Below are 26,141 nucleotides of genomic sequence, written 5' to 3'. Positions count from 1 at the left end.
TATATATATATTTATATATATTTATACACATCTGTGTTTGTACACGTGGAATTAAATTTGGAATTAATTCTTTAAGACGAGCGATTTGTAGCTCACAAGCACAAATTCATCAAGAATGTCGCACAAAATGCAGAATATCGCAATACCGGTGCACGCCGATAGAATTCAGGTGAGTGTACTATGGCAATGATTGTTACCATTCAATATCATGTAGGCATCGAATTTATATAATTTATACATAATTTATTTTCTATAAAAAATACAAGTTTAATTCGAGCGTGAAATGGCGCTCTGAAATATATAGCGTGTAAAGTAAAAAGTATTACATAATTAAAAAAGAAAAAAAAAAGAAATTAAAAATACTGCTTGTAGATTCACAATATTTTTAACAGCTCACTTTCTCTTGAAAAAAGAAATTTTATATATCATGAACTAAAAATACCTTCCAAATGACTTGAAATACTATTTTTATCCGAATATTTATAACGCAAAAATAGAATTTTAAAAAATATTAAAAGGATAGATTTTTTGTTGCTTTCGCTTTTACAGCTTTTTTCATATTAGGTATTCAATTGGCTCCGTTAAATCACATTAAATCATGCAACGCATTTGGCACCACAGAATTTGTCCATTTTAAATGCTAATTCTAAAAAATATGATTAAAAAAATTATTTAAGATTACTCAAGATTATATAATTTACTTTACGACATTGATACATATACTTATTTCCTATGCGAATCTGCGTGCATTCGCCACGTGGCTACGATTGCGCTCAAATCGTAAATGTCACTGAATGTGTGTGTGTGTGTGTTAAGTCTATATACTTAAGCGTATGTTTAATATATATTTGGACATTTAAATTAAATGTCATATAAAACTGATAGGAATGGATTAAACAAAAATGAGTTCGATGCATTTTATTAAGGATAGGTACATAAGTATATATGAGAATGACAAATGTAATTAGATACGCATTTTTAGACAAATCATAAAGAAGCTTATTGATATGATTCTCTATGATTATTTCGAGGTTTCTTTTTTTATTATATTTTTTATTGCATCCAATTTTTTTTAATTAACCGTTAACGGTGTATATTAAAATCAAAATTTACAAAGTTATACTTTAAAATCTGGCTTGTGCGCAATATTTTTTTGGTATATATTAATTTTTTTAGTATATATTAATTTTTTTAATATTAATTCAATTTTAAAAAATGTACTTGATCGTTTTAAAACTAAACGTCTCATATATCTTATTAATGGTTATTAATTTTTTTGTATATCTTATATAAATATTATTACCATTTATTTATTTTAAAGTAAAATCAATTCCTTCTCATTAGATATACGCAGTATTATAATTATCGACTTGAAATGCTTATTTATTGCTTTATTATTGTAAACTGTAATATGAGTCGTTTCCTACGTTACGCAATATCAGTAAATCGATGACTTCGTTAATAAGCGATCCCGAGATAAGAAAAATTCTCGCGAAATACGCCACGTAACATATTGAACTAACAATTCATAATAATGATTGGTTGCGAATTTTTTGATATGTCAAAGATAATAGTCATTTGCAGTTGAATCATCGCAAAGTATAATGTTTGATAAAAATTTCATCTTCTCCAGAAATCATTATTACAGTTGTTTTCTTTTAATTAATAAATTACATGCAAAATGCACATTGCGATGCATCACTCATTATTGTGAAGTTGTGAATTTTGATATCATGCAGTTGACCTAAAAAATCTTTAAGTTTGTGAATAAATATAATTAGAAATTCGTTCTATGGTTTTTTTTTTGTTGAACTATATAATTATTGTATGCGTAGTTTGTAGTTAAAAAATTTTGTTCTGTTTAGAAAGACATTTTCCAAAACCACTGTTTAAAAAAATTACAAATCAATAACTTTTTATTTAAAATAAAAAAGCAGCTTATTCTTTCTCTGCACAAATTTAATAAATTTCTACATGCGATTTATATATTGTTGTATGCATGATATTGATAAGCAATTGCCAGCAAGATAAATCCAAGTTTTTCAAATTTCGTTTATAGTGGAATATTTCTGTGCGGCAATATTTCATAGAAGTAGACGTAGTATATAAATCTTTCTACATATATAGATCTCTTGATTCCTTTTCCTAGAATTTCACTTATATATCATTTGTTTCGTATATTCAGACGATGGTAATTGCCACGTCGTCTTTGTTTCATAAAGTAGTTTCATGTCTAACGCTGGATGGCAAGCCACACCAGTACGCTACGTCATGGAAATTTCCTCAACTGACACCTTTCCTCTCCCTCCCTCTCTGTCTCTTCTTTTTCCCTCTCTCTTTCCTATCGCATTTCCCCTTCTTTCTTTCCCGTTCTCTACCTATTATATCCTTCCGTCCCCTCTTTCTAGTCTGCATCTTCGTCCCCGCCATTGCTATTTCAACGAGTTTGATATGCCCGGCGCTTTTTAGCCTCTCGTCGATGTCTTTAACTAACGGCTGTCTTTTTTGCTATTCTCTTCAAAAATAATTGTAAGACGACATAGGCGTGTATGTTGCTTTTCTATCTTTGCAAAGAAACGCTATATTATTACGCTAATTATAGGCATATATCTTGTAGATGGCCTTATATTTTCTTACATTGAATAAATTTCTTTTTTTAGCAAAATTTAACGGAATATAGCAATTAACTTGACTTTATATATTAAAGTTTCCGCTTGCAGGATAATCACGGATTGAGATACAAGGGGAGAAATAAAATTTTATAACTGTATTTTTCAAAAACATAAATGTATTATTTTGAAAAAATTTTTATACCCGTGTGTATATTTATCTTTAATATAAAAATATAAAAAATTCTTTTTCTATCTCATAAGAAAAAAATATTATTTAAAAAAAGACTTGTATCTCAAACTAAAGATTTAAAAAATTGAGCTCAAATTTACATTACAATTGAAGATTGTTTATAACCACATCATAAAATAAGCTCAGAAATTCAGTAATCTCCGGGAAATAGAGAGTCATGAAAATTATCTCGAAACACTGCACTGAATATTTCACAAGAAGACTAATAATATCTTCGAATTTATCATTAGAATTTATTAATCTAATTAATAATACATCTAATGACAAATTCTTTATTTAATTTTTCTTTAGTAAAATGTCGAAACAGTAATATCGTATTAAGCGGTTAAAAGAGAAAGATATACAAGCGCAAACTAAGTATGTAGTTTTTTTTATATTGATTTGTTTATAAGCTTATTATAAGGAACGGACCAAATCAAAATTAGCCATAAATGATGGAAGCATAAAGATCATAGAATAAATCCTTAAAAGAAGGATAAAACAGAAACGATTTGCTTCAATAATATTATTTATATAATATCATGCTTAATTCATTAGTACCTATTACTCCTCCGACTTCTGTTTTATTGTCTTCAATGACAAAGCATAATTGTACGAATCTTGTCCGAGTCTCGATTCGGCCAAACAATACAACTTAATAAAGAGGGTCAATGTTACCACTAATCAATCTAAAACAGCAATATGCGTGCTGCCTACATGTATATTGCGTGGCATGCAATATGTTTCTCAAATATTTTTCATAGCATGCTTTTCACTATTACATTTTCACTTGAGGTAACTCAACATTTTTTGAACTTATTGTTAGATATATGTGTACATATTCGCATTTCTCAGAGTTATCAAATTATAATAGTTAGCATACATTATTTTGAAATAAAATTTTATTTTTAAAAGTTTATTTAATTTTAAAGTTAATTGTATAAAAATTTTAACTTTAAATAGAACTTTTAACATAACTCAAATTTTTCGTCTTGCATACTCCAGTTTGAGAAGCACTGCATAATTCAGAAATAGCAGCAGACACAAGAGTGCGAAACTCCCACGCAACTGTGCGTAACGTACCGTGCGTAACGTACCGTTCATCGGGATGAGGATGTGACGTTGCTGTTAGATTTCTTAATTCGCTATTTCGTTGCTATCGCCGCCACTGATTCCTTCCTCTCCTACATCATGATAGTTGATAAGCGTAGAGCTTATATATGTAGATGACATACGGCGGGGCAAAAGAGTAACAGTCGCATTCACAGATTGGGCTTTGCAATTCATCGTTATTGGAGTCGGCATTGAATATTACATGCTTTGTGCAGAAAGAATCGCAATAGCCTCGACCTCTAATACGTTGTAATTTCATCCAATAGAGAGCCCATTGGGTCGATTTATGATTTGGGATTCGCTTATTAACGCGACTTTATATTTAGATATAGTTATACATTGACAATTGAACCGATTAAATTTTTCGTATGTAACAGTTCCATGCCAGATACGTTATTGGCAATAATCAAATTGTTTATAAAATTTACATTGTCGAGTTTGATTAGTTCAAATTTTCAATCATTGAGCGGAGAAATCTATGTCTTTGAAGGACAAGAAATATATATATAGATAAGATATATAATTCTTAAAATAATATGTAAAAATTGATACGTTTTTTTAAAAACATGCATCTGTGTATAGTTATATATAGTGTATACGTTATTACAGTACTTGTATACATTAGCAGAGATTTTTTTTATATTTTAAAGTTTATTAGATAATAGTTTATTAGATATGATATAAGGAAATAAACGGCATATGTGTGTAAGGCACACGCTTTGTAATATTCCAATCAATCTATAAATAATCCAATCTTATCTATTTGTATATACATCTGGCTTTCCTGAAACAGATCATTGTATAAAATATATTTCGATAAATGTGACTGTAACATTGGTAAATGTTATTTCAAACAGTATATGGCTTTCGACATTTAATGTACAAAGTTCGTCCATTACCGCTATGCGATGCACTATGCGTTATCTATTCAAGTTGTTTTTTACGAGAATATATACAGCCTGCAAAACTAGTAATATTAAAAACGTAATATATATTTTTATATATAGTTTAATTTTTGACAATCCCGACACAAGGGATTCAGATTTTAAATTGATTCGAAAATGGACAGATGTATATCTGAATGAACGAAAATTTGTTTTTTACATCTACTTTTTGAGATATAAAATAGAAGATTAATTACGTATGTATATGTATATATATAAAATCTTGAGTTATATGAATTAAGTTATTTCAATTTTATTATATTTATTTAATAATGTCATTATATCCATCAAAAAGATGTCATGGAATAACGTCAAAATATATAGTATCTTTCGTGACGTCAACCATTTGAAAATCGTCAATATGCTGTTAATCGCGGATGACAAATCGACTACGACCAGTTGTCGTCAAGCTGCTGTCACAAATTATTTCTTTGCGGATAACAAAGCGGTGTTAACATATTACCGTCATTTTGTATTTTTAGAATTCACATGAGCTCAAGACAACAATATAATGCTGTCGCATTTTGTTTCTAATTTTTTAAAATTATTTTTTTCGACAATTGTTGGCAACATAATAGCATCCTCAACAAACAATCGAAAGAATAAGACAGACAACACATGTCCCTAAAAGACGTTTAAAAACGTCTTAAAGACGTCTCATCATTTTATAGACATCTTTAAGATGCTTTTTAGCTTTTTTATACTGTCTGGAAATATGTTGCCGGACATAATTAATACGATTATTCAATATCAGTATTCATGTGACGATTATCATAACTCGGCCTTGTTATCTCATAATCGTACCGGCGTTTCCTCGCAAAACGTATATGTATATGTATATATTCCGCAACTAATGACACAACGATCGTGCGATTAGCCTTCAAGGCCGTGGCCGCTTAGTTCCCCATATCGCTTTATCCCTTCCTTCTTCCTGTTAGCTGATCAGGCTAATTTAAGCTTGCGATTACTTTCCAAGATTTCCACTTATCGCGTGATTTAGAGCATGACCAAATATTATTCATTAACAGTTTGTCACATGCTCCGAAGTCAAATACGTAATTATAAAACTATTCGCTGACTGCTGTAAAGTCGCGAGAATTTATAAATTATTTCAATAAAAAGAGAACATTTCATAAGCAAGAATTAATTATTTAAATAATATATTAATAATAAAATACACTTTTAATGGATTCTGCATTTAATACTATTTTAAAAGAATATCTGTTATATATTAGCGTAAATAATTATAAGGGTAAGATGGCAAAAAATTGGATAGTTTACGAGATTTTGAAAAATTATCTTAAAATGAAATTAAGATTCAAGACTTTTTTCTCTCTCAAAACCCTCTCTCTCCTCTCTCTCTCTCTCTCTCTCTCTCTATAAATTTTGTCTGAAATATTTTTGACGTCAAATTTAGAAAATATACAACTTTTGCCATTAAAATTTACATGCACTTTGTACATTAATAAAGTTATTTCACCCGACTTATATCGTTTTTACGATATAATATTGGGTACATATCTCTTTACCAGGTTTGAATTGCGCCATAAATAGATAGACAAATTTTCTGCGTTTTAATATAAAATAATGATCGCGAAGTGGTCAGATATCCTCTAATTCGCGAGCCAAACCGCGTAAAGGTGGCTGATAACGAGGTCCGTCTGTCACACCGCTCAAATAAATCCTGTTAAACCTGGTTAGCAGTCAGATGGTCGGTAGAGACGCGCGTTTCACGTGAAACGCGGACGACGCGTCTGTTTGCTCTTCCTATTTTCGTAGTCGTTTGGTATATAAAGAGTCTGTCCTCGGGCATTGCCAAAAGATTTGGCAACGGTAGTCGTGCTTTTTGGCGCCGCGCACGGCGCCGTACATAGGGGTGAACCGGACACAGTGATACGATGCGACATCCAGAACACGGTGTGGACATGCGATTTGATTCCGTCGGCCATAGACATTCGTCGTCGTGACATGTTCGTTTTATGCCACGTTGACGTCGATTTTCGCATTCTTGTCCGGACACCGTAGGTGCCGTAGGTGGGGTGTCTTAAGATAGACTTCTCGTCCTCGCTTCATCACATGCATCTTCGAGCTACGAAACAAACGCGCATGTAGACGTAGATCTAGACGTGAACAGGGTCCTTTCTCGATTACTTACGGAAGAGAACATTGTTTTCCAAAAGAAAGATAATTTTTTTTTTTTTGTGATACAATAACTCTTCGTAATTTGATTCTGCTCATCGGTGGTGCGTTCTTTATGATTGCATCGATTACAGAAATTGGCACGTGTCGAGTGTTGCTTTAGAAGTGTACTTCAAATGGTAACATTAACGAATGATTATTTTTGCACGTGGTACAAGTGATGCTTATACTTCTACAAAGATTTAATAGTGTGTTTGCGCGTGTTTATCAAGAATATATATTAAAAGGGTGAAGAGAGAGAGAGAGAGAGAGAGAGAGAAGAGCTTTTATGGAAACGAGAATGGGAAATACTAATAGTTCTCACGACGTAGAAATGAGCTCGCTGTCGGTAGTGGAAGACGATCGTCTCCACATTGGGGTGAAGATATTATATGAATATGTGTGTGTGTGTGTGCGTGTTTGTGTATACTCCAAACTTGCGGCATCGAATAAATTAATTTACTTTACTATTCTTTGACAAGAGCTATTCGCTGCTTTATCGAAAAATTTATTCTCAAAATATTTAATTGGAATATAAACCATTTCTTTTCGGTTAATCGTAATGTCAAATAAATTAATTTCTTAATCAAAATTATATTAAGAGTTTTTAAGTTTTATATTCAAAAAATTTCAATATGTTCAAGACATTCGCCAATGTATTTAGTTGGACTCATTTAATTGATTCACATGTATAAAAGCGTATGTTTTTTGCAGATGTATATTGGCAATAGTAATTGGCTCACATTCTCAATTTGTTCTGTTACAGAAAACGCCAATGCGCCCGATGATAGCGGAATACGAGCCAAAGACGCATGGTGTGAAAACAGAACTCTCAGATGTGATGCTTGTCAAGTAAGTCTCAAAATTCCATTAACGATATCAACACGAATGAACAGTTCAACGATAACGATTGAACGAGTTCATTATCTGCTACCACGACCAATCATCACCATTGCTTTTTTGCTAAACCCAAATGTTCAAGCAAACGTGAGTGAGAAAAAGGAGGATCATATATTGTGCATCTACATTTCCGTTAATATATGTACTATTTTTCATTTTCTGTGCTACATTGTATTGTATTACTCCGATTATTTTTTTTTTTAATTTACTTATTTTAATTTCTCTTGTTTTGTTGTCATTTCGTTTTTATCGTTAAACTATTCTAATCGTTAGTACCACACACTAATCGTGCATACCGCCTGATCGCTGACGTAGAATTCGTAGCGTAGTTGGCACCAGGGATGCTTGACAGCCGCTTATTGAATCTTGGACGAGTGCAAAGTTGTTCGTTTGTATGCATATAGATATATATATATATATATATATTGAATCAGAGATGTCTTAACATATGAATTTACACGTATCGGATCATATTTGCCGCACATATTTTTAAATATTCGCGTATCATAAGTGTTGGTTATTCGAGAAACGGTAACGCTGTTTTGAAACAAAAGAAAATTATTATTAAAGTTATTATTTTATTATTATTCGTTTTTTGAATAATTAACAATTATGATGCACAAATGTATATATTCTGAAATAGACACATGTGTACTGAATACGTCCCGATAAATGTGCAAATTCGCATGTATTAAGGCATTTCTGATCCCATATGTATATATTTGCTTATTGTGTCATGTTCTTTCACACAGCGCGAAGGAAAATTATATTTAATCTAGGACATACAAGATCTTTTCAACTCTCAAGATATAATATCAATCTGTGAAACCGGTTTAATATCTAAGTCTCTTTCAAAATTATCTCTTGTCTTTATTTCCCCTTTTTACTTCTACTCTTTGATATAAATAGATTAATGAATATAATTATTTTTGTTTTAATTTCATTTTATTTCTACTTACTATATTCTTCCAGAAAGATTAACATTAAAATTAAATTTTTTTAACGTTTTCAAATGAGTAAAAATTTAAAAAATTAAACGGCAATCTACCACACTAATAATTCAAACCGATATTACTGCAACAATGTCATATTATGTTTTGAAAGTTAAAACTAATGCCGAACTTATTAATCAATAACTAAAATATAAAACAATCTCAAGATAATTCTACCATTTTTATTTTATTAATAACAAAATACAAGAAAAATTATTTTTTGGGAATAAGCAAATAATAACTGAAGCATCAATAGCGTATCTATAATAAAATATTATCTCAACTTGACAAATAAACAACGAACAAATAGTTATAAGATTTCTTTCTCTGATTATGCATAGGATGACAAAGTTAACGCATTAAAGACCATAATTATAAACTAAAAAATTTTGTTTAAACATTATTCTTATTTTTTAATGCAAACGATCGATTTGCCTCGTAGATTTAGTGGCGTAGCAAGGAAATCTTTGGATCCTTTGCGCTCAAGACGAAACTCCTCTCTGCTGCCGTTTTACTTGTCAAAATCTATTGACGCAATAATTTTTTTATACGTGTGAATTTTCCTGACCTTGAAGCAGTTTACGTGAATTGTTTGCGCGGTTGATTAATCTTTGACACTTCACATGCTTATATATTTATACATTGTTACGGATTTCTTGTATTATCGTCAATGTATTGCGATTTACATTATTCTAATTTTGCTAAACAGGATTGTATCTGTTAATTGTTTAACAAAGACGACCGACTTCTAATTCTATTTAATTCTCACATACGCTCTCTTTTCATTTTCCACTTATTTATGATTTTTTCAAAGACTATCATAAAGTACCCACCAGCCATAAATTACCCCATAGCCAAATTTGTCAAGAGTGTATATATTGCAAACTGCGTGCTACATATTAACTAGAACACCGGAAGCAACCTAGAATGATTTGCCATTTTAACTAGTGTCGTCAGAAATGCAACAGAAAACGAGCAGGTCTGCATTATGATATACTGGAAAAAAATGGTATATGAATAGAATAGAAGTTGCCAGCATAAAAAGAATAGTTTGAGCATTGCACGTGTGTATGTTGGCACTCAATATTTCAAACTTATTTATTTTAGAAAATAAAGCAACATTAAGCATAACATGATGTTATGACGTGTTACAGAATGTATTGTAATTAGAAATGTATTGTAATTAGAAATACATAATGCATTGTAATTAGAAATCGTACTTATTGCAAGTATACATAAGTATGTGACAACATAAAGGCGGCAGAAATGAAGTATGCACTGGCGTTACAAATAATAATAGCAGAAACACAGCATGGTCTATTGTTATGAAACAACAGCGGAAATACGACGATATCGTATAAGATATGTTAAAATAATTATCTCATACTTATCTCATTTGTTCTAGTTTCTCACAGGCATATAAAGTTTGTAAAGTACGATTATCATGACGATAGCAGACAATACTCACAATTTTTGTTGCATTTCTGCTATATCTACTATATAGTTATACCATATCGGCAAGTCATGTTACCGGAAACTGTGCTTAATGAAAACGCAGCATATTCGAATCTACGAAATCATAATTAAATTTTCTGGTATACTATTGGAGTACACTGATAGGATTTCATTATCTAGATATATACTTACTATATAGTATGAACTATTTTTAAAGAGAGAGATCACACAAAATACCAAGAATAAACGAATAAATCTGTAGAGGAAAGAAATTTTGCCAAAAATTTGATATTTAATATTTTCTCGATTATTTCTCTCTCTCTCTCTCTCTCTCTCTCTCTCTCACTCGCTCTCTCTCACTCGCTCACACACACATATAGTGTAATAAAGGATAATTTGGTAGTTTTATTTATGTATACACTTTAGGTTTTTGATAGCGTAATGAATGTTACATGTATGAAAATCAAACGAGCATTATATCCTTAAGAAACTGTTCAATAAAAAAAATTATTACGTCAGTTTAATCTCATCAATTTGCATCGTACTATATTACGTGTATCATATATATATGTCTTATAATTTATATGATATCGAGTAACGCCAGTTTCTCACGCGCAAAAAAAGGCAGCAGAAGGAGAATCGTTACAGCTCGTTCGTGACTAATCGAGAATACTTTATATAGAGATCATGCGGTATGCAAAGCAGGATGTTCCTAGAAGATAAAGGATTTGTCTCTGTCTTTATTGTATAATATGTGCATTTATATGATTCCAGACAGTATAAACTCTCCGGGCATAGATTCGGGCTCTATGAAAGTGCTCTACAAATAATGAAAGAGAATAAAAAAAAAAAGATACTATCATTGAGAAAAAAAAAAAGAAAATATGACATATTATCGGATCGTTGCTTTAACACTTATTTTGATAAAAACTCACACAGCGACGATATACGACGCGACGCTAACTTGGATGTGACATGTAATAAGACGCGACAGACAGTTGTAAAATCCGTCGTTAAAAGCCGAGACATTGGCATTTGATTTGGTAATAGATTGTTCAACGTATGTGTAACAAAAAAAAAAAAAAAGAAAAAACGGAAACAAAAAAAAAATACTCGGCCAAAAGTGCAAAAAAGTTCGGCAAGCAAAGGAGGCTTGTTAGTCGTCGTACTGCGTCGTGATCTGCGCTTGGTCGTCGCAGTGATGCAGTGCGGTGGTTGCAGCTGCCCCTCTGTATGTATGCCTGTACCGCGACGCGCGTGAACTCTTCGTCACGTTGTAATACGTGATACGGACACACACAAATTCTAATCCAGAGCTTTCTCAACAGAATGTTTTGCACGACTACGAAGAGAAACTACCGCACCTAAAAAATATGGGTATCTATAATACCTATCTCTGTCTATTCTCTCTATACACACTCTTATCTTTCCTATTAATCTTATAACCCAGGGTTGGGAAGTACGTAATAATGCGTTACTTGTGACATGTATGCATAACTTGTTACCGTTACAGTTACTTTTTTTCGGTAACGGTAACGGCGTTACAAATTTCTATCTGCAACGGAAAAAATAATTTTGATATATTTTTTTCGAGAGTTACAAATTCAACAATTATTTTTATCGTTGCTTTTCGATTCTACGTAGGATGATTTTCATGCAAATAAACACGCATAAAGACACATTTAGCTTTTTTAAAAATTAAAAATTAATAAATTTGTTTATAAAATTTACCAACTTTTATTAGACTTTTATTTAAACTAAATCATATAACTCTTATAAATTTTTACATGTTTTAAACGAATTTAAGAGACTCGTAAATTAGCGTATCACGTTAGGATTTTGAAATTACATAAAGTTAAAGACGTAAAATAGGCGATTTTAACCATATTTACAAAAAGCCATTAAAAAATGTTTTTTTTTTTAATTTATGCTTACAAAAAATATTTAAACAGTGTAAATTTTATGTGTGTATATTATATATAACTTGGCCTTGTGATAGCGTTAAAAAATGTAACGCGAAAATTTTAACCACTCGTTATTTTTTAAGTAACGGTGACGATAACGAGTTACAATAATAAATTATTTTAAAATCAGCAACACGAGTTACTTTTATATAAAGTAACATTCCCAGCTCTGACCTAACTTAATCTAATCTACCTATGTATATGAACGTATACACATATTCTATTTTTGCTTCTCTCTGTTTCACACATATGTATACTCATCATAGCGTGCGACCACGCTATATATCACGCGCGCGCATATACACCCACACATGCACATACAAATTCATTACTCGCATAATAACGCATTTCCGATTCTTACTACAAATCGGAAAGATAAGACTCAGATATATTATAGGAGATGCTTGTTACAAAAACTAAATGTTGCCGAACATATATGTCCCGACATTTCTGATACTTGCCTCTGATACTTTTAGAAAATGAAAGTAAGGCAAATTGTGGTCCAGAAAAGGAGATGACAGCCGTTTTTAATGAGTCCAAAATCGACATTATCAAACTATATATATTTTAAATTTGATATTTATACTATTTTTCAGGGTACTATATAGACTTGCTGAATGATCAATAGCTTATGCTTAACTGAAAAATTTGCCTTAGTTGATTCATAACAAATTATAGCACATTACAGATTTAATTCTTCAGTACCGCATATATTTTTGGTACCTTTTACAATCATACATAGGTCATTTTTATCCAGCAAGATTTTAATCATGTTAAAATACTATAAAAAATCTAAAATAATTTATTAATAAAACTTTAAATTTTTAGAAATTAGCTACATTTTTCACATTTGATACTGCGCATGATGCGCAGCGATATTTCCTCTATAAATCTTTAAAATCTTCAACAAAAATTTTTTTCTTCGAAGTAAAGGGCTTTTCTTAAAACTCAACAGATTTTTTTAAATAAATGGTGTGGACACACATAACTCATGTGTGACTTTCGAGAGTTAAGATAGAAACCCAGTAAACAATTATATTAATGTTGTATAAGTACAATAAAACTGAATATTACAAATAATATTAGACAATTATTACCTTAGTTATCGGACATTTCTCTCACTCATAAACATAACAGTAATATATGATGTGGAAAATATAATGTGTCGGTCATAAATTTTCCACAGTAAACTCTGCTATAATATAATATAAAAGTAATAAATAATATATATAACACAAAAGTTATCTATATTATATATAATTTAATTTCTTAATTTCTGATATAATCCTAATAATTTTAGGATTTAGAATATTAAACTGATGAATGGGAACTTGTTATTTACTATCTATTTGAAGCGCAAAATAGATTCGATTAAATTAAAGCGTAAAAATTTAATTCCTATACAAATTAAATTCTCGACATAGCTTGAATGAATAAAAAATTTAATTATTTAAGTTATATTTCTGATATAATCCTAAAATTATTAGGATTATATCAGAAATTAAGAAATTAAATTGTATATAATGTAGATAACTTTTATGTTACATATATTACTTATTACTTTTATATTATATTATAAGAGTTTACTGTGGAAAATTTATGACCGACACATCATATATTCCACTGAAATCTCATTTGTGCCTGCTATCATTTGACTTTTTAGAGTCGTGCCTCTGCGATCGAGTATGAATGCAGAGAATGCAGGAATGGAAGTGGTAACATGAACCATTGTTTACATTGTGACTGCGGAATGTACAAGTTCAGCACTTAGTATTGTTGTTGCTGTGAAGTTTTGATAATAAGATGATATAAAAAAAGAAGTGTAACACAAGTAATTGTTTTATTGCTAATATAAATATTTCTTATATAAAGTTAGTGAAACATTAATTGAATGACACATTGTTAGACTATAATCGGCAATTTGTTTTTAGCGAAATTTTATTCAATTCAAATTGAATAATTTAAATTGTAATTGTTGGATAAAATCTAAAGCAAAGCTTTATAAATGTGATATCATCTTATTATCAAAACTTCACAGCAACAACAATACTAAGTGCTGAACTTGTACATTCCGCAGTCACAATGTAAACAATGGTTCATGTTACCACTTCCATTCCTGCATTCTCTGCATTCATACTCGATCGCAGAGGCACGACTCTAAAAAGTCAAATGATAGCAGGCACAAATGAGATTTCAGTGGAATATATGATGTGTCGGTCATAAATTTTCCACAGTAAACTCTTATAATATAATATAAAAGTAATAAGTAATATATGTAACATAAAAGTTATCTACATTATATACAATTTAATTTCTTAATTTCTGATATAATCCTAATAATTTTAGGATTATATCAGAAATATAACTTAAATAATTAAATTTTTTATTCATTCAAGCTATGTCGAGAATTTAATTTGTATAGGAATTAAATTTTTACGCTTTAATTTAATCGAATCTATTTTGCGCTTCAAATAGATAGTAAATAACAAGTTCCCATTCATCAGTTTAATATTCTAAATCCTAAAATTATTAGGATTATATCAGAAATTAAGAAATTAAATTGTATATAATGTAGATAACTTTTATGTTACATATATTACTTATTACTTTTATATTATATTATAAGAGTTTACTGTGGAAAATTTATGACCGACACATCATATATTCCACTGAAATCTCATTTGTGCCTGCTATCATTTGACTTTTTAGAGTCGTGCCTCTGCGATCGAGTATGAATGCAGAGAATGCAGGAATGGAAGTGGTAACATGAACCATTGTTTACATTGTGACTGCGGAATGTACAAGTTCAGCACTTAGTATTGTTGTTGCTGTGAAGTTTTGATAATAAGATGATATCACATTTATAAAGCTTTGCTTTAGATTTTATCCAACAATTACAATTTAAATTATTCAATTTGAATTGAATAAAATTTCGCTAAAAACAAATTGCCGATTATAGTCTAACAATGTGTCATTCAATTAATGTTTCACTAACTTTATATAAGAAATATTTATATTAGCAATAAAACAATTACTTGTGTTACACTTCTTTTTTTGTTGAGAAAATGGATGCATGCATCGGGGAAAAAATATTAATAATATCAAACATGATAACAAAAAAGTTAGGTAAAATATTAATAGACAAAAGTTATGTGTGATCGCAATTCCATTCTTTATACATTTTCTTTGAAATATATACTCATAATTTTAATATATATTGATAAATTATTTTAATATTCAGTTGTGTTATATACATTATTTATATAACATTAATATGATAGTTTACTGGGATACATTTTTTTATTAACTCACACCGATTTTAACAAAAATTTATTTAAAAATATTCCTTTTTTCCGACTTTGTAATTTTCATGATTTTGCTGATCAAGTCTCGATTGAATTAATCGAATAATTTGTAGATGAAAGAAGCGGTGTAGCATCCTTATAGAACACTTGTATATATACGTAATTTATATTCTATTTACGGAAATCGTTCGCTCTGATTATATATGCTGCGATATATTAACGTTACCGGTTTTCCAGATACAAATGCGAGAAAAATGACGTGCCCATTACGGTCACAAATGGCTCGACCTTGCCACTCGTGGAGCGACCGACCGATGAAGAAGCCGATCTTTACAACCCATTTGAACATCGCAAACTTGTCCATCCTACCTCGGACCTCGACACGCTTATACATCTGCTCAAGGGAAGCCTGGGCACAGGCATACTCGCGATGCCGATGGCTTTTCGCAATGCCGGTCTTATTTTTGGACTTTTTGCCACATTTTTTATCGGTGCAGTTTGCACATACTGCGTTCACATATTGGTTAAATGCGCCCACGTCCTGTGCAGGCGGTTGCAGACACCTAGTCTCGGCTTCGCTGATGTAGCAGAGGCAGCTTTCCTAGTAGGACCCGAGCCTATTCAAAAATACGCCAGACTTGCTAAGTAAGTGTGTGTCGTTGTATTATACAAAGGATATATAAAAACTTACAAAAAATGAGATTTTTTAATAATATATTATATAAAAGCTTGATGTATATCCCATTGCTATTATTTTATATACATTACTTCTTTCTCTTTTCTCTCCTGCCTCTCTCTCCTCTCCCTTCCTTTCTTCTCTCCTTTTTTTCCTTCTTTCTTGCCTTCCTTTTCTCTCTTTTCCTCCCCTCTCCATCTTTCTTTTTCTCTTTCTCCTTTCTTCTTTCCCTTCCTATCTATCTCTTTTTTTTCTTTTCTTTCTTCCTTCTTTACCATTGCATCCCCTTTTTCTGCTATTAATTTCTATACTCTCAAATATTATTTAATATTGTTTCAGAGCAACGATTAATTCGTTCCTGGTGATTGATCTGATCGGTTGCTGCTGTGTGTACATTGTCTTCATCTCAACTAACGTTAAGGAGGTCGTAGACTATTACACGGAAACAGACAAGGATCTACGGATGTACATGGCAATGCTTCTACCGCTGCTCATTATTTTTTCTCTTGTGAGAAATCTTAAATATCTTGCGCCATTTTCGATGGTAGCGAACATGTTGATTGCCACCGGTATGGGTATTACCTTCTATTACATCCTTCAGGATCTGCCCACCATCGGTGATGTTCCAAGTTTTTCTAGTTGGTCTCAGCTGCCCATGTTTTTTGGCACTGCTATTTTTGCCCTCGAAGGCATCGGTGTTGTAAGTATACAAATCTTATATTATTAAGTACGTAATAACTTCTATCATATTATATTACTGATATTAGATAGGTACACAAATGATATTAAATTCATACGATGATGATTACGATATGTATGGCGATGAATATATGTTAAATGCGGAAAAAAAACTTTAATTCTAATTTTTATCCATTCACATAAAAGCTAATCGTCAAATGTGTAATCTATTTCAGGTCATGCCGCTAGAGAATAATATGAGGACACCATCGCATTTCATTGGCTGTCCGGGTGTCCTCAACACTGGCATGTTTGTTGTCGTATTGCTATACAGCACTGTCGGTTTCTTCGGTTATTGGAAATATGGCGAGAACACCAAGGCCTCTATAACACTTAATCCCCCGCAGAATGAGATACTATCACAATCCGCCAAATTAATGATCGCTGTTGCAATTTTTCTTACTTACGGACTTCAGTTTTATGTGCCTATGGAAATTATCTGGAAGAATACAAAGCAGTATTTCGGCTCTCGACGATTGTTGGGCGAATATTTTCTCCGCATTTTATTGGTAATCTTCACCGTTTGCGTAGCCATCGCTATTCCTAATCTGGGCCCGTTTATCTCCCTTGTCGGAGCTGTATGCCTATCCACATTGGGTCTCATGTTTCCATCGGTGATCGATCTGGTGACTGTCTGGGAACTGGAGAACGGTCTCGGCAAATGGAACTGGCGGCTGTGGAAGAATATCGCCATCATTGCCTTCGGTGTTTTGGGCTTCGTTACCGGCACATATGTCAGTATACAAGAGATTGGTCCAACCACTCGTGAATGTTGCTCGTCGTCTGATACTATTTACACGATGAATACGTGCTAGACGCCTCTCGCGTGGACAAGGAACAGTATCACTTTCGAGTTTTTACATTCTTTCTATAGCGTAATGACTATGACAATAATAACGAAGATGACGACAATGACGACGAAGACATGAAAGAAGTTTTCACATGGTCGAATTCTCATTTATCATTATTTTAATAATAGTCAGGTTCATATTATCGATGTACACGTATCGTGTATAATTGGCGATATAAAATCAATCAAGGGAATTCGAAAAATGACCATATCACATACTCTCGATAATAAATAATTATCGTCACTCTCGCGCGAATATCACGTAAAATCATTATTATTTATAGCAGGATAAACGCCATTGTATTAGGTTGGCGTAAAAGATGTAATATTTGTCGACTAAAGTTGAAAAAAAAATTACATAGTTTCAAAAGAGTAATAAATTTTATTAATTAAAATAATTACATTATTGATGTGAGAAGACAGAAAAGAGTATTAATATATTGTATATTTTATCTATTATAAGAAACTGTTCAATCTTCCTTTTCAAACTCCTTAAAAAGAATCCGGATTGCTATTTTTATTTAAAATACTTAGTAATAAAACGACAAATCTTTAGCGCCAACTTAATGCTTATAACAATGATCTTTTAGGAACAGGATCTTTAAACTAATTGTTGTGTATTTGACGAATTTTTATATGTATAGTATAGCAGAATTAAATCTAAATATTTATCATGGTTCCGGTCTCCAAAAGAGAGTCCCAATTTGATCGTTAATTATAAATGCATGTTTACATATTTTTTTTGTAATATTCTTCATTTTATTTAATCATGTCATATCAGTTATATGAGCGCCCTTTTTTGCAGACATTACAACTGCGGGACGGTTTTCTAGAATAATATGATGTTTTCTAGAATTCTGAAATTAGAAATTTAAATTTCCATTATGATTGAAATGAATATTCCACTACTGCATTGTTTATTATTTTTACCGTGTTGTATATCAATAGTATGTTAAGCGAAGAGTCAATTTCCTAGTCTTCTACAAAGTTGATTCGACAATCTCGATATTTTCTATCTGCCTCTGTCATAAAAGTTCATTGCGACACGCAAATATATGTATATCTAAGACCTCCGCCATGAGGAATTGATTTGTAAAATACTGCGTTTTGCGACAGAATGTCGATTAAGTATCACATCGATTTTCTTCAGATGTTGTGTATCAGTATTTGACTTTAAGAAAAATCAAATTTTCATTTACATTCTGATTATTGCTGTTGAAATCAATCTATTGCACAGTATGTATTGATTTATTGAAAATTATATACTTTCAACTCTAAAATAAAACAAAAAATACTTTTTTCACACACACATACGCGCGCACATATACATTTCTCGAATTTGAAATCAATTTTTGAAATATTATTGAAAACCAATTTTCTTTCAAACAAATCTTGTATAAAAATATCTTATTTTATTTTTAATATAAAAAATTGTATTATTTGTTTTTTTAATAAGATAAGTATTTTTCTGGTAATGCTTATTAGCAGCTAATTCCAGAAATTATGATCAGAAGAACTGGTTTCTTCGGATGTAATGATTGATCGGCGTGATTCTGCTGCAAACCGCTGCTCTGTTCCTAGTGCATGATATGCACAAAATCGTACAAAAAAAAAAATTATCCATAAGGTTAATCCATAAAAATAATAAGTAGAAAAGTACGTAAGTGTAGTAATTTGATGCATGCTTGCTAGTATGTAAGTAAGATCGCGAGACATTATCGTGCGCGCTTTCGTCAGCAGGATAATGATGTTAATCGATTTTATTGTTGTGGGAACAGAGAAGAAGTTCTAAGAGACATGATTAATTCTTCGCATATTAATTTTAGAATCGGAAGTAAAAAGCGAATATTCAGATGTCATGTGTTTATCATTATATTATTTATCGGCAAAGAGAGAAGAATAACAGAACTTGTCCAAATTTATCAAAAATGCCAGAAATAAAAAGTTAAAATACTAAAACATATTAGCAAAAATAAAACTTAACATAAAAATATTGATTATTTTATTAATAAACTTGTGTCTGTGTGATGCTCAATTATTGATTTATAAATATTAAGAATAATAAATCTTTCTAAAATACGCAATCAAGAAGACTTAGGGGCCTATTTTGTAACATTTAATGATGTTATTACGTGTCATTGCGCAACTAAAACGTATCGGAAAATAGCTGCGCGATGATACTTAACGACATCGTTAAAAGTTACAGAATAGGCCCCTTAAACTTTGATTTTTTATAGAGATTTCCAACGCACTTTTCATCTCAATCTCTTCAAAACTTTTTCTTAAACAATATTAAAAGCTCGAATTATTTCTTTAGATCTGTCTGACATTGTTACTTAATCCTTAAATCTTTATATAGCGATTTTAACATATACATGGGATCATATATCTAATGTGTAATATATCTTTTTTATATTAACATATACGCGCGCGCGCGCGCGAAAACTCAGATTTTAAACTGATAAATGAATATACATTCGATCTTTCAGCAATTCATAAAAATGTTTAAGACGACAAATAATTGAAGTACGATAAAAACTACTAATTATATCCGAAATAAATGGAACTGTTTTGCGACCGGACCATCTTTTAAAATGATCCTCATCTAGCCAGGAACTTTCTTCGTTTTGTTTTAATTTTATAAGAAAATAATTATTTGCGTAACCGGGTCGACATCTTAGTCTCTCGTAACGGTGTATTATTTTTATTTCGTTTTGAGGATGGCGATACGTTATCACTATCATCCTCCGCAGTCTTCGTATTTTTCTTTTGTACGTATCCTTTTCTTTTACCTAAGAGAAAACAAAATAAATTCATACTGTTCATTATTTCATTATTTTCAACTGCATGTAATAATTGCTAAGTTATTTATAAAAAAATTACAGTTGCCAAAAATAATCGAAAGATCGTACATAGTCGAAATGAACTATAAACTCGGGATACTATAATTTCAATAATGTTTGATTCAATTCGTTATATGCAATTAATTATTTTTATCTAATATTTATTATAATATAAATATATAGAAAAACATTATTTTTTTATTATATATTAATAAATATAACAAATATATACAAATAAATACCATGCTTTGCAGGCGTGGCAGTATTTGAGACACTTTCATCACTGACATCATCATCATTATTTTTTGCGACTGATCTTGTATGAAAGATCTTTTCACTGGTCAATCTTTTTTTGTTATTTCCCGCTAAGAAAATTAGATATAAAATACCTATACATCTGTATATTTCTAGTTTTGAATATAAGAAATTAATAAAATCGGCTTTAATCACTCACATTTTACAATAGGTGGATTGTCTATATCTTCCTCGGAATCATCGGAACTATCTTCGTCATCGGTTTCATCATTCTTGTTCTTATATCTACTTCGACGAATACTTTTTCTATTTTTTGGCATGACAGACGGTGGTGGCATCAGACGGTTGTCTACTACTTCCGGATTTTCTGTTGTTTCCGTCTCTAAAAGTTCTTGTATTTTTTCTTCTAGCTCTGTGCAAGCGGCATTAGCGTCCGCCTTTTTCTTTGTCTGCTCAATGATATTTTGTAATGCTGTTAATACCGGTTTATAATGAATTTTTTCTTTCAATAGCGGTAAACTTTCGATAAGACGCCGTATACCTTTAAAAAAAGAGAGAGAAAATAAAGTTAATTGCCTCCAATATAAATTATATTATTGGGCATAAATTACTCGACTTACTCTTTCCACTGAATTGTAAGAGTGAAAGGCAGTAGGAAAGATCACGCCACTGTCTTTCTGTGGTAGCTAACTTAAATCTAGCGCAAATTTTATCGATTATGGTATCAATTTGTCTTTCTTTCTGCATTAGGCCGAGAATGTATCTGCAAATTATAACGTCAATTAAGCGCCTACAGTTTTTGCTGCTGGACATACTGAGCTACAATATTTACCTAATGGTTTCCTGAAATCGTTTTTCGTCGAGATTCAATTGAGGATCTGCTAAGCGCGACAATATATCGGGCACTATATTATACAGAGCGTTGCCTTTCTGGGCAAGTTGATTGAAGAATTCCTTTGTGTCTTGCTGTATTTGTTTATCCTCGTCAATAATGCAAAGGGCTAATTCTGAAACTTGTCCTTTCACTCGGATCATCTCCCTCATTATCAGATTCGATAACATACGAACGCATGTTCTACGCACGTTTACATCCTCATCTCGGAGTCTACAAACATAAATATTACTCAGTACGTTGCAATTCCGCCAATTTTATTTTTTTATAAAAGAAATATATATGCGTGCATGCGCGCATGTATAATTCATAACTTACAATGCATATTTATTTAAATACTATAAAATATATAATCAGTTTTATTCAATTAATATTAATCAATATTCAAAAAATGAGATATTGACCTTTGAAGGCCGATGAGTGAGAACCAATTTACCTTCCATAGATGTGCTTCGACCATGGTTCCACTTGATTGGGAAATCTAGTAGCAAGATCGCTCATTCCGATCAGCATGTTCGATCTTATTCCAGGATATGACGATCGTTCCAATATGGTGACTAAAAGTTGTAGGGATTGCTCACAAAATATGGAACTCACTGTCATCATTTTGCTCAACGCGAGCGAACTTGCGGCTTGTAGATTCTCGCTATTATACTTATCGGGATATGTACATACATCCAATACCAATGGACTGTAATAATTATACTCATATAAGTTACATGTCTCTATTATTCGAGTAGAGACTATCATTCTTGCGCGATTATCACTATCCGAATACATACACAAATTTCGCAAGCAAGCCATTTCCAGTGACGATCTCGTTTTCAAGCACGCTGTTTACGAATTCCGCTTCCGCGTCATCTATTGCACCTTCTAAAGCTTCCTCGCCGTTATCTTCGGTTACCATAGAAATCATCAAGTTTTTATTTCGTCGCGCACTTGATGAGACCGACGACGCGTTTGCCGATTTAGATCTAATATCCGGTGTTGCAAACTCAACTCTCGACTGTTTCTTGCTTTTACGCATCTTACGCACTGCATCTCTACGCTTGAGTTCCTTGTAAACGAACATATCCAGATGAATCATTTGCCTGATGGCAATATGTCCAATTATATAAAGCAATTTGGAGAGTATAGTGCATGACACACTCGGTGCTTCATTCGTTTCCTTATTAGTGAATTGACCCTTCTCGGTGATGTCCAATAATAATTTTTTTATCAATCTATCAGGTTGATTTGCCAACTAGAATTTAAAATAAAACTCTCAGCACAATATCCCAAATGTATTTAATTAACACATAACAGTCCCACTTACATGATATATAACGTTAATTGCATCCGTCGCAAAAGAGATATAAGCGTTTTCATTCGCGTCGATAAAAGTATCTATCAATAATATCAGGATTTGTTGGAACATATCGTGATTGTTGAAATATCTATATAATGAGAAAAAATCTTTTTTTATCGTCAACTCTAAGAAACTTCGAATTATTTTCCAATCACTTTCAACAAACGTTTACCTCAGAGGCGATTTTTCGATATCCTTGCTATTTTGTTTTATCTTCAATAACATTCTGCAAGTGTCTCGTGCGAAAAGAAGATCGTCTTTCGCGCGCGGACCTAATCCTATTTCTACTAACATATTCACATTATCGATTACAATCTTAGGTTCTGCCTGAGCTATCATCGTTAATATCATTAATGCAGTTCTGCTATTTATCGGTGACGTATCCGGATACTTCATGGAGAATTTTTCCCATAATACCTGCATATATATATAGCATTAATTAAAATTAGAATATTGAACTCACATTATAAGAAATTCAAAATCAAAATATTTATAACTTGTCATCAAATTAATATATCATTTGATAACAAGTTATAAATATTTTGATTTTGAATTTTTTATAATAAGTTCTATATATATATATATTGAGTTTATTATATATATATACTCAGTATTAAATACCTGCAACAATTCGTTGTTTAATTCCCCGTTCTCATACCATGTTACGATCAGTTGAGCTAAAGCCGGACTTTGTCCAGGTTGTAATTCCGATAGCAAATTGATCAAACAATTGCTACGAGTTACAGCTATTTGACGGGCTGATTGTTTGTCATTACTGATGTCGAGATAAATGTTTTTGTAGACCACAGCCACATTATTACGCACAGACTGATCGCGATGGAACACTTGAAAAAGGGCTTCGCGTATGGAACTGGCCGCACCAGTTACTTTGAATTGAAAAGCGGTTCCTAAAAATGTGCACGATTCAACCGCGTCGCCGGCACATATGGAGAACAACAGCTTCTCCGCCATCGGTATTGCCTTTTCCAACTCAATCGCGAACTCGAGACAATTCTGCCAAAGAAATATACAATTAGACAAAGTTGAAAAGAATCGTTTTATTCAATTTTTTATGTCACGTACTGTTAAGTAATTTATAACGCGCTTTCGCAATCTTATCTCCTCTTTTTTCTTGTTATCTTGCTCCGATTTACTTGCGTCAACCGTATTCTCGTCTTCATTATCTGTCAATCTGTTCTCTGATTCTATAAAAATTTTCAGCAAAAAGGCGAATAAACACTCCTCCTTTGCTGCAATGGAAAGATCTCTCATTTCAGGAGCTTCTTCCAATATCATACAAGTCTTCCATAAGTATTTCACAGCCTTGGTGACTTTTCGGTTTAATAATAATTGTCTCACATGTTCGAAAGCATGATCTGCATCAATATTCTCTTTATTCTCTGCACCTATATTAAATAAAATCATATATAAAAGATCTTGTAATCTTGCAAATATTTTGCACGACAAAAATAAAGAAGCTGTAAAGTGAATAAATGTGTCAATAATGCGTTACAAAGTAATATAACTAACATGGTTCATTTATACATTCCGCTTCATTTTCAAAAATTTTCTTTATTGTCGCTTTAATATCTGGTTGTAAAATATTCCAAAGTTCGAATCTTTGCATATGACCGCGTCCACTAGTACTTGCAATTTGAGCTTGCAATTCTTGCAATTTTGCTTTTTCTTTTTCTAACGAGTCGGAGAGTTCAACACGAGTCAACTACAATAGAAAAATATATAAAATCAAAAGATCAGTTTAATAATGGAGAAAAGTGATGCGTTATTTTCCGAAGTACGAATACCTTGGCGGCGAAGGGATTGCTTTGCAACATGGTACGCAACAACTGGAGAGCCTGTTTACGAACATTCGCGCTTTTATCTTCTAAGCGCAATGCGGTGGCGGCTAAAAGCTTCCCATATCTGGCTAATGGTACAGCTCCCTCGCAACATAAGCGTTGCCACACTTGAAGTACCTTCGATCTGACATAAGCATGGGAATCCAAAATATGATCCTCCAAATTATTTAGACATTCATCGCGTTGCTTTTTCTGTTCATCCGTGAGATCTTCGCCAGTCAACGCTTTTTGCACTACAATATCCAATACTCCAATCACGCAATTTCTCATAGTATAAAACTGTAAAAAGGAAGGTTTTTCTAGTTACTTGAACTATCTCTATAACTTTAATTATATATTTAACTTAACATGTCCCATATTGTTAAACTATTGTTTAATCAATAGCAAGAAAATTATGATATAAACGTGCCTCATTAGACAGGTAATCGATGACCTCGTCAAGAACAGGGATTATAAGATCGGGCTGCAAGATTGCAATGTTCTCGAGAAATGTGGATACATTGCGATTTTCCGTTTCACCAATTTCGCTCTGTCCGATTTCATTCATCACCTCTTTTATCAAACCTTTACAACCACACTCAGTGGCCATATGTACTATGCCAGTCGCTATAGGCACTGCTAATGCATCACACAATTTCACCAACTGTAGCATTGCAATGTACATGATATACATATAAATTATGTATTTTTTAAAACAACACATAATTTATAAATAATTTATTCAAACATATGTGTACCTGAATAATTCTCACAATGCAAGTAATTCCATGATTGTATTTTTTAATCAAAGTTCCAAAAATCTGTGAATAAAGATATAATATTTAAACATTAATATAATAAAGGTTGTACATATATAAATATACATGGCAATACCTCAAATATAGTTTGTCTTATATGTTTTTGCTTAACATCTTTAGTCTGTTCCAATATTTTATAACATATCTGTGCTAATGCCCTGTAAATATTACAGTATTATAAATTATATATA

The 26,141-nt window shown here is 31.7% G+C and overlaps 2 protein-coding genes across 6 annotated transcripts in view; one reads left to right on the top strand and one right to left on the bottom strand.

Annotated features, from left to right (window-relative positions):
- LOC115246086 (proton-coupled amino acid transporter-like protein pathetic) overlaps positions 1-19,572 on the top strand; it is a 28,901-nt gene extending 9,329 nt beyond the window's left edge. For 4 of the 5 annotated variants that reach the window (XM_029824689.1, XM_029824686.1, XM_029824685.1 and 1 more), the window contains exons 2-6: positions 77-169; positions 7,843-7,928; positions 15,930-16,337; positions 16,708-17,068; positions 17,283-19,572. In XM_029824689.1, coding sequence (XP_029680549.1) covers positions 116-169; positions 7,843-7,928; positions 15,930-16,337; positions 16,708-17,068; positions 17,283-17,921 — 1,548 coding nt within the window. In that variant the 5' untranslated portion in view covers positions 77-115 and the 3' untranslated portion in view covers positions 17,922-19,572. Of the gene's footprint in view, positions 1-76; positions 170-6,815; positions 7,456-7,842; positions 7,929-15,929; positions 16,338-16,707; positions 17,069-17,282 lie in introns of those variants that run through there. The other variant, XM_029824684.1, reaches the window with a different exon arrangement.
- The window catches only part of LOC115246079 (condensin complex subunit 1), a 9,077-nt gene continuing 1,227 nt past the window's right edge, over positions 18,292-26,141 (bottom strand). Inside the window, exons 5-20 of the mRNA XM_029824671.1 lie at positions 26,027-26,108; positions 25,891-25,953; positions 25,563-25,796; positions 25,100-25,432; positions 24,825-25,017; positions 24,378-24,700; positions 23,916-24,308; positions 23,467-23,711; positions 23,262-23,382; positions 22,729-23,189; positions 22,383-22,637; positions 21,887-22,159; positions 21,675-21,817; positions 21,254-21,595; positions 21,042-21,164; positions 18,292-20,748 (exon numbers count right to left, since the gene is read on the bottom strand). Of these exons, the coding sequence (XP_029680531.1) occupies positions 20,609-20,748; positions 21,042-21,164; positions 21,254-21,595; positions 21,675-21,817; positions 21,887-22,159; positions 22,383-22,637; positions 22,729-23,189; positions 23,262-23,382; positions 23,467-23,711; positions 23,916-24,308; positions 24,378-24,700; positions 24,825-25,017; positions 25,100-25,432; positions 25,563-25,796; positions 25,891-25,953; positions 26,027-26,108 (3,724 nt within the window). The 3' untranslated portion in view covers positions 18,292-20,608. The remainder of the gene's footprint in view (positions 20,749-21,041; positions 21,165-21,253; positions 21,596-21,674; positions 21,818-21,886; positions 22,160-22,382; positions 22,638-22,728; positions 23,190-23,261; positions 23,383-23,466; positions 23,712-23,915; positions 24,309-24,377; positions 24,701-24,824; positions 25,018-25,099; positions 25,433-25,562; positions 25,797-25,890; positions 25,954-26,026; positions 26,109-26,141) is intronic.

This window comes from Formica exsecta, unplaced genomic scaffold (assembly GCF_003651465.1).
Source record: "Formica exsecta isolate Colony F162 unplaced genomic scaffold, ASM365146v1 scaffold138, whole genome shotgun sequence".
Lineage (NCBI taxonomy): Eukaryota > Metazoa > Arthropoda > Insecta > Hymenoptera > Formicidae > Formica > Formica exsecta.
This window is presented reverse-complemented; position numbering and strand designations above follow the sequence as displayed.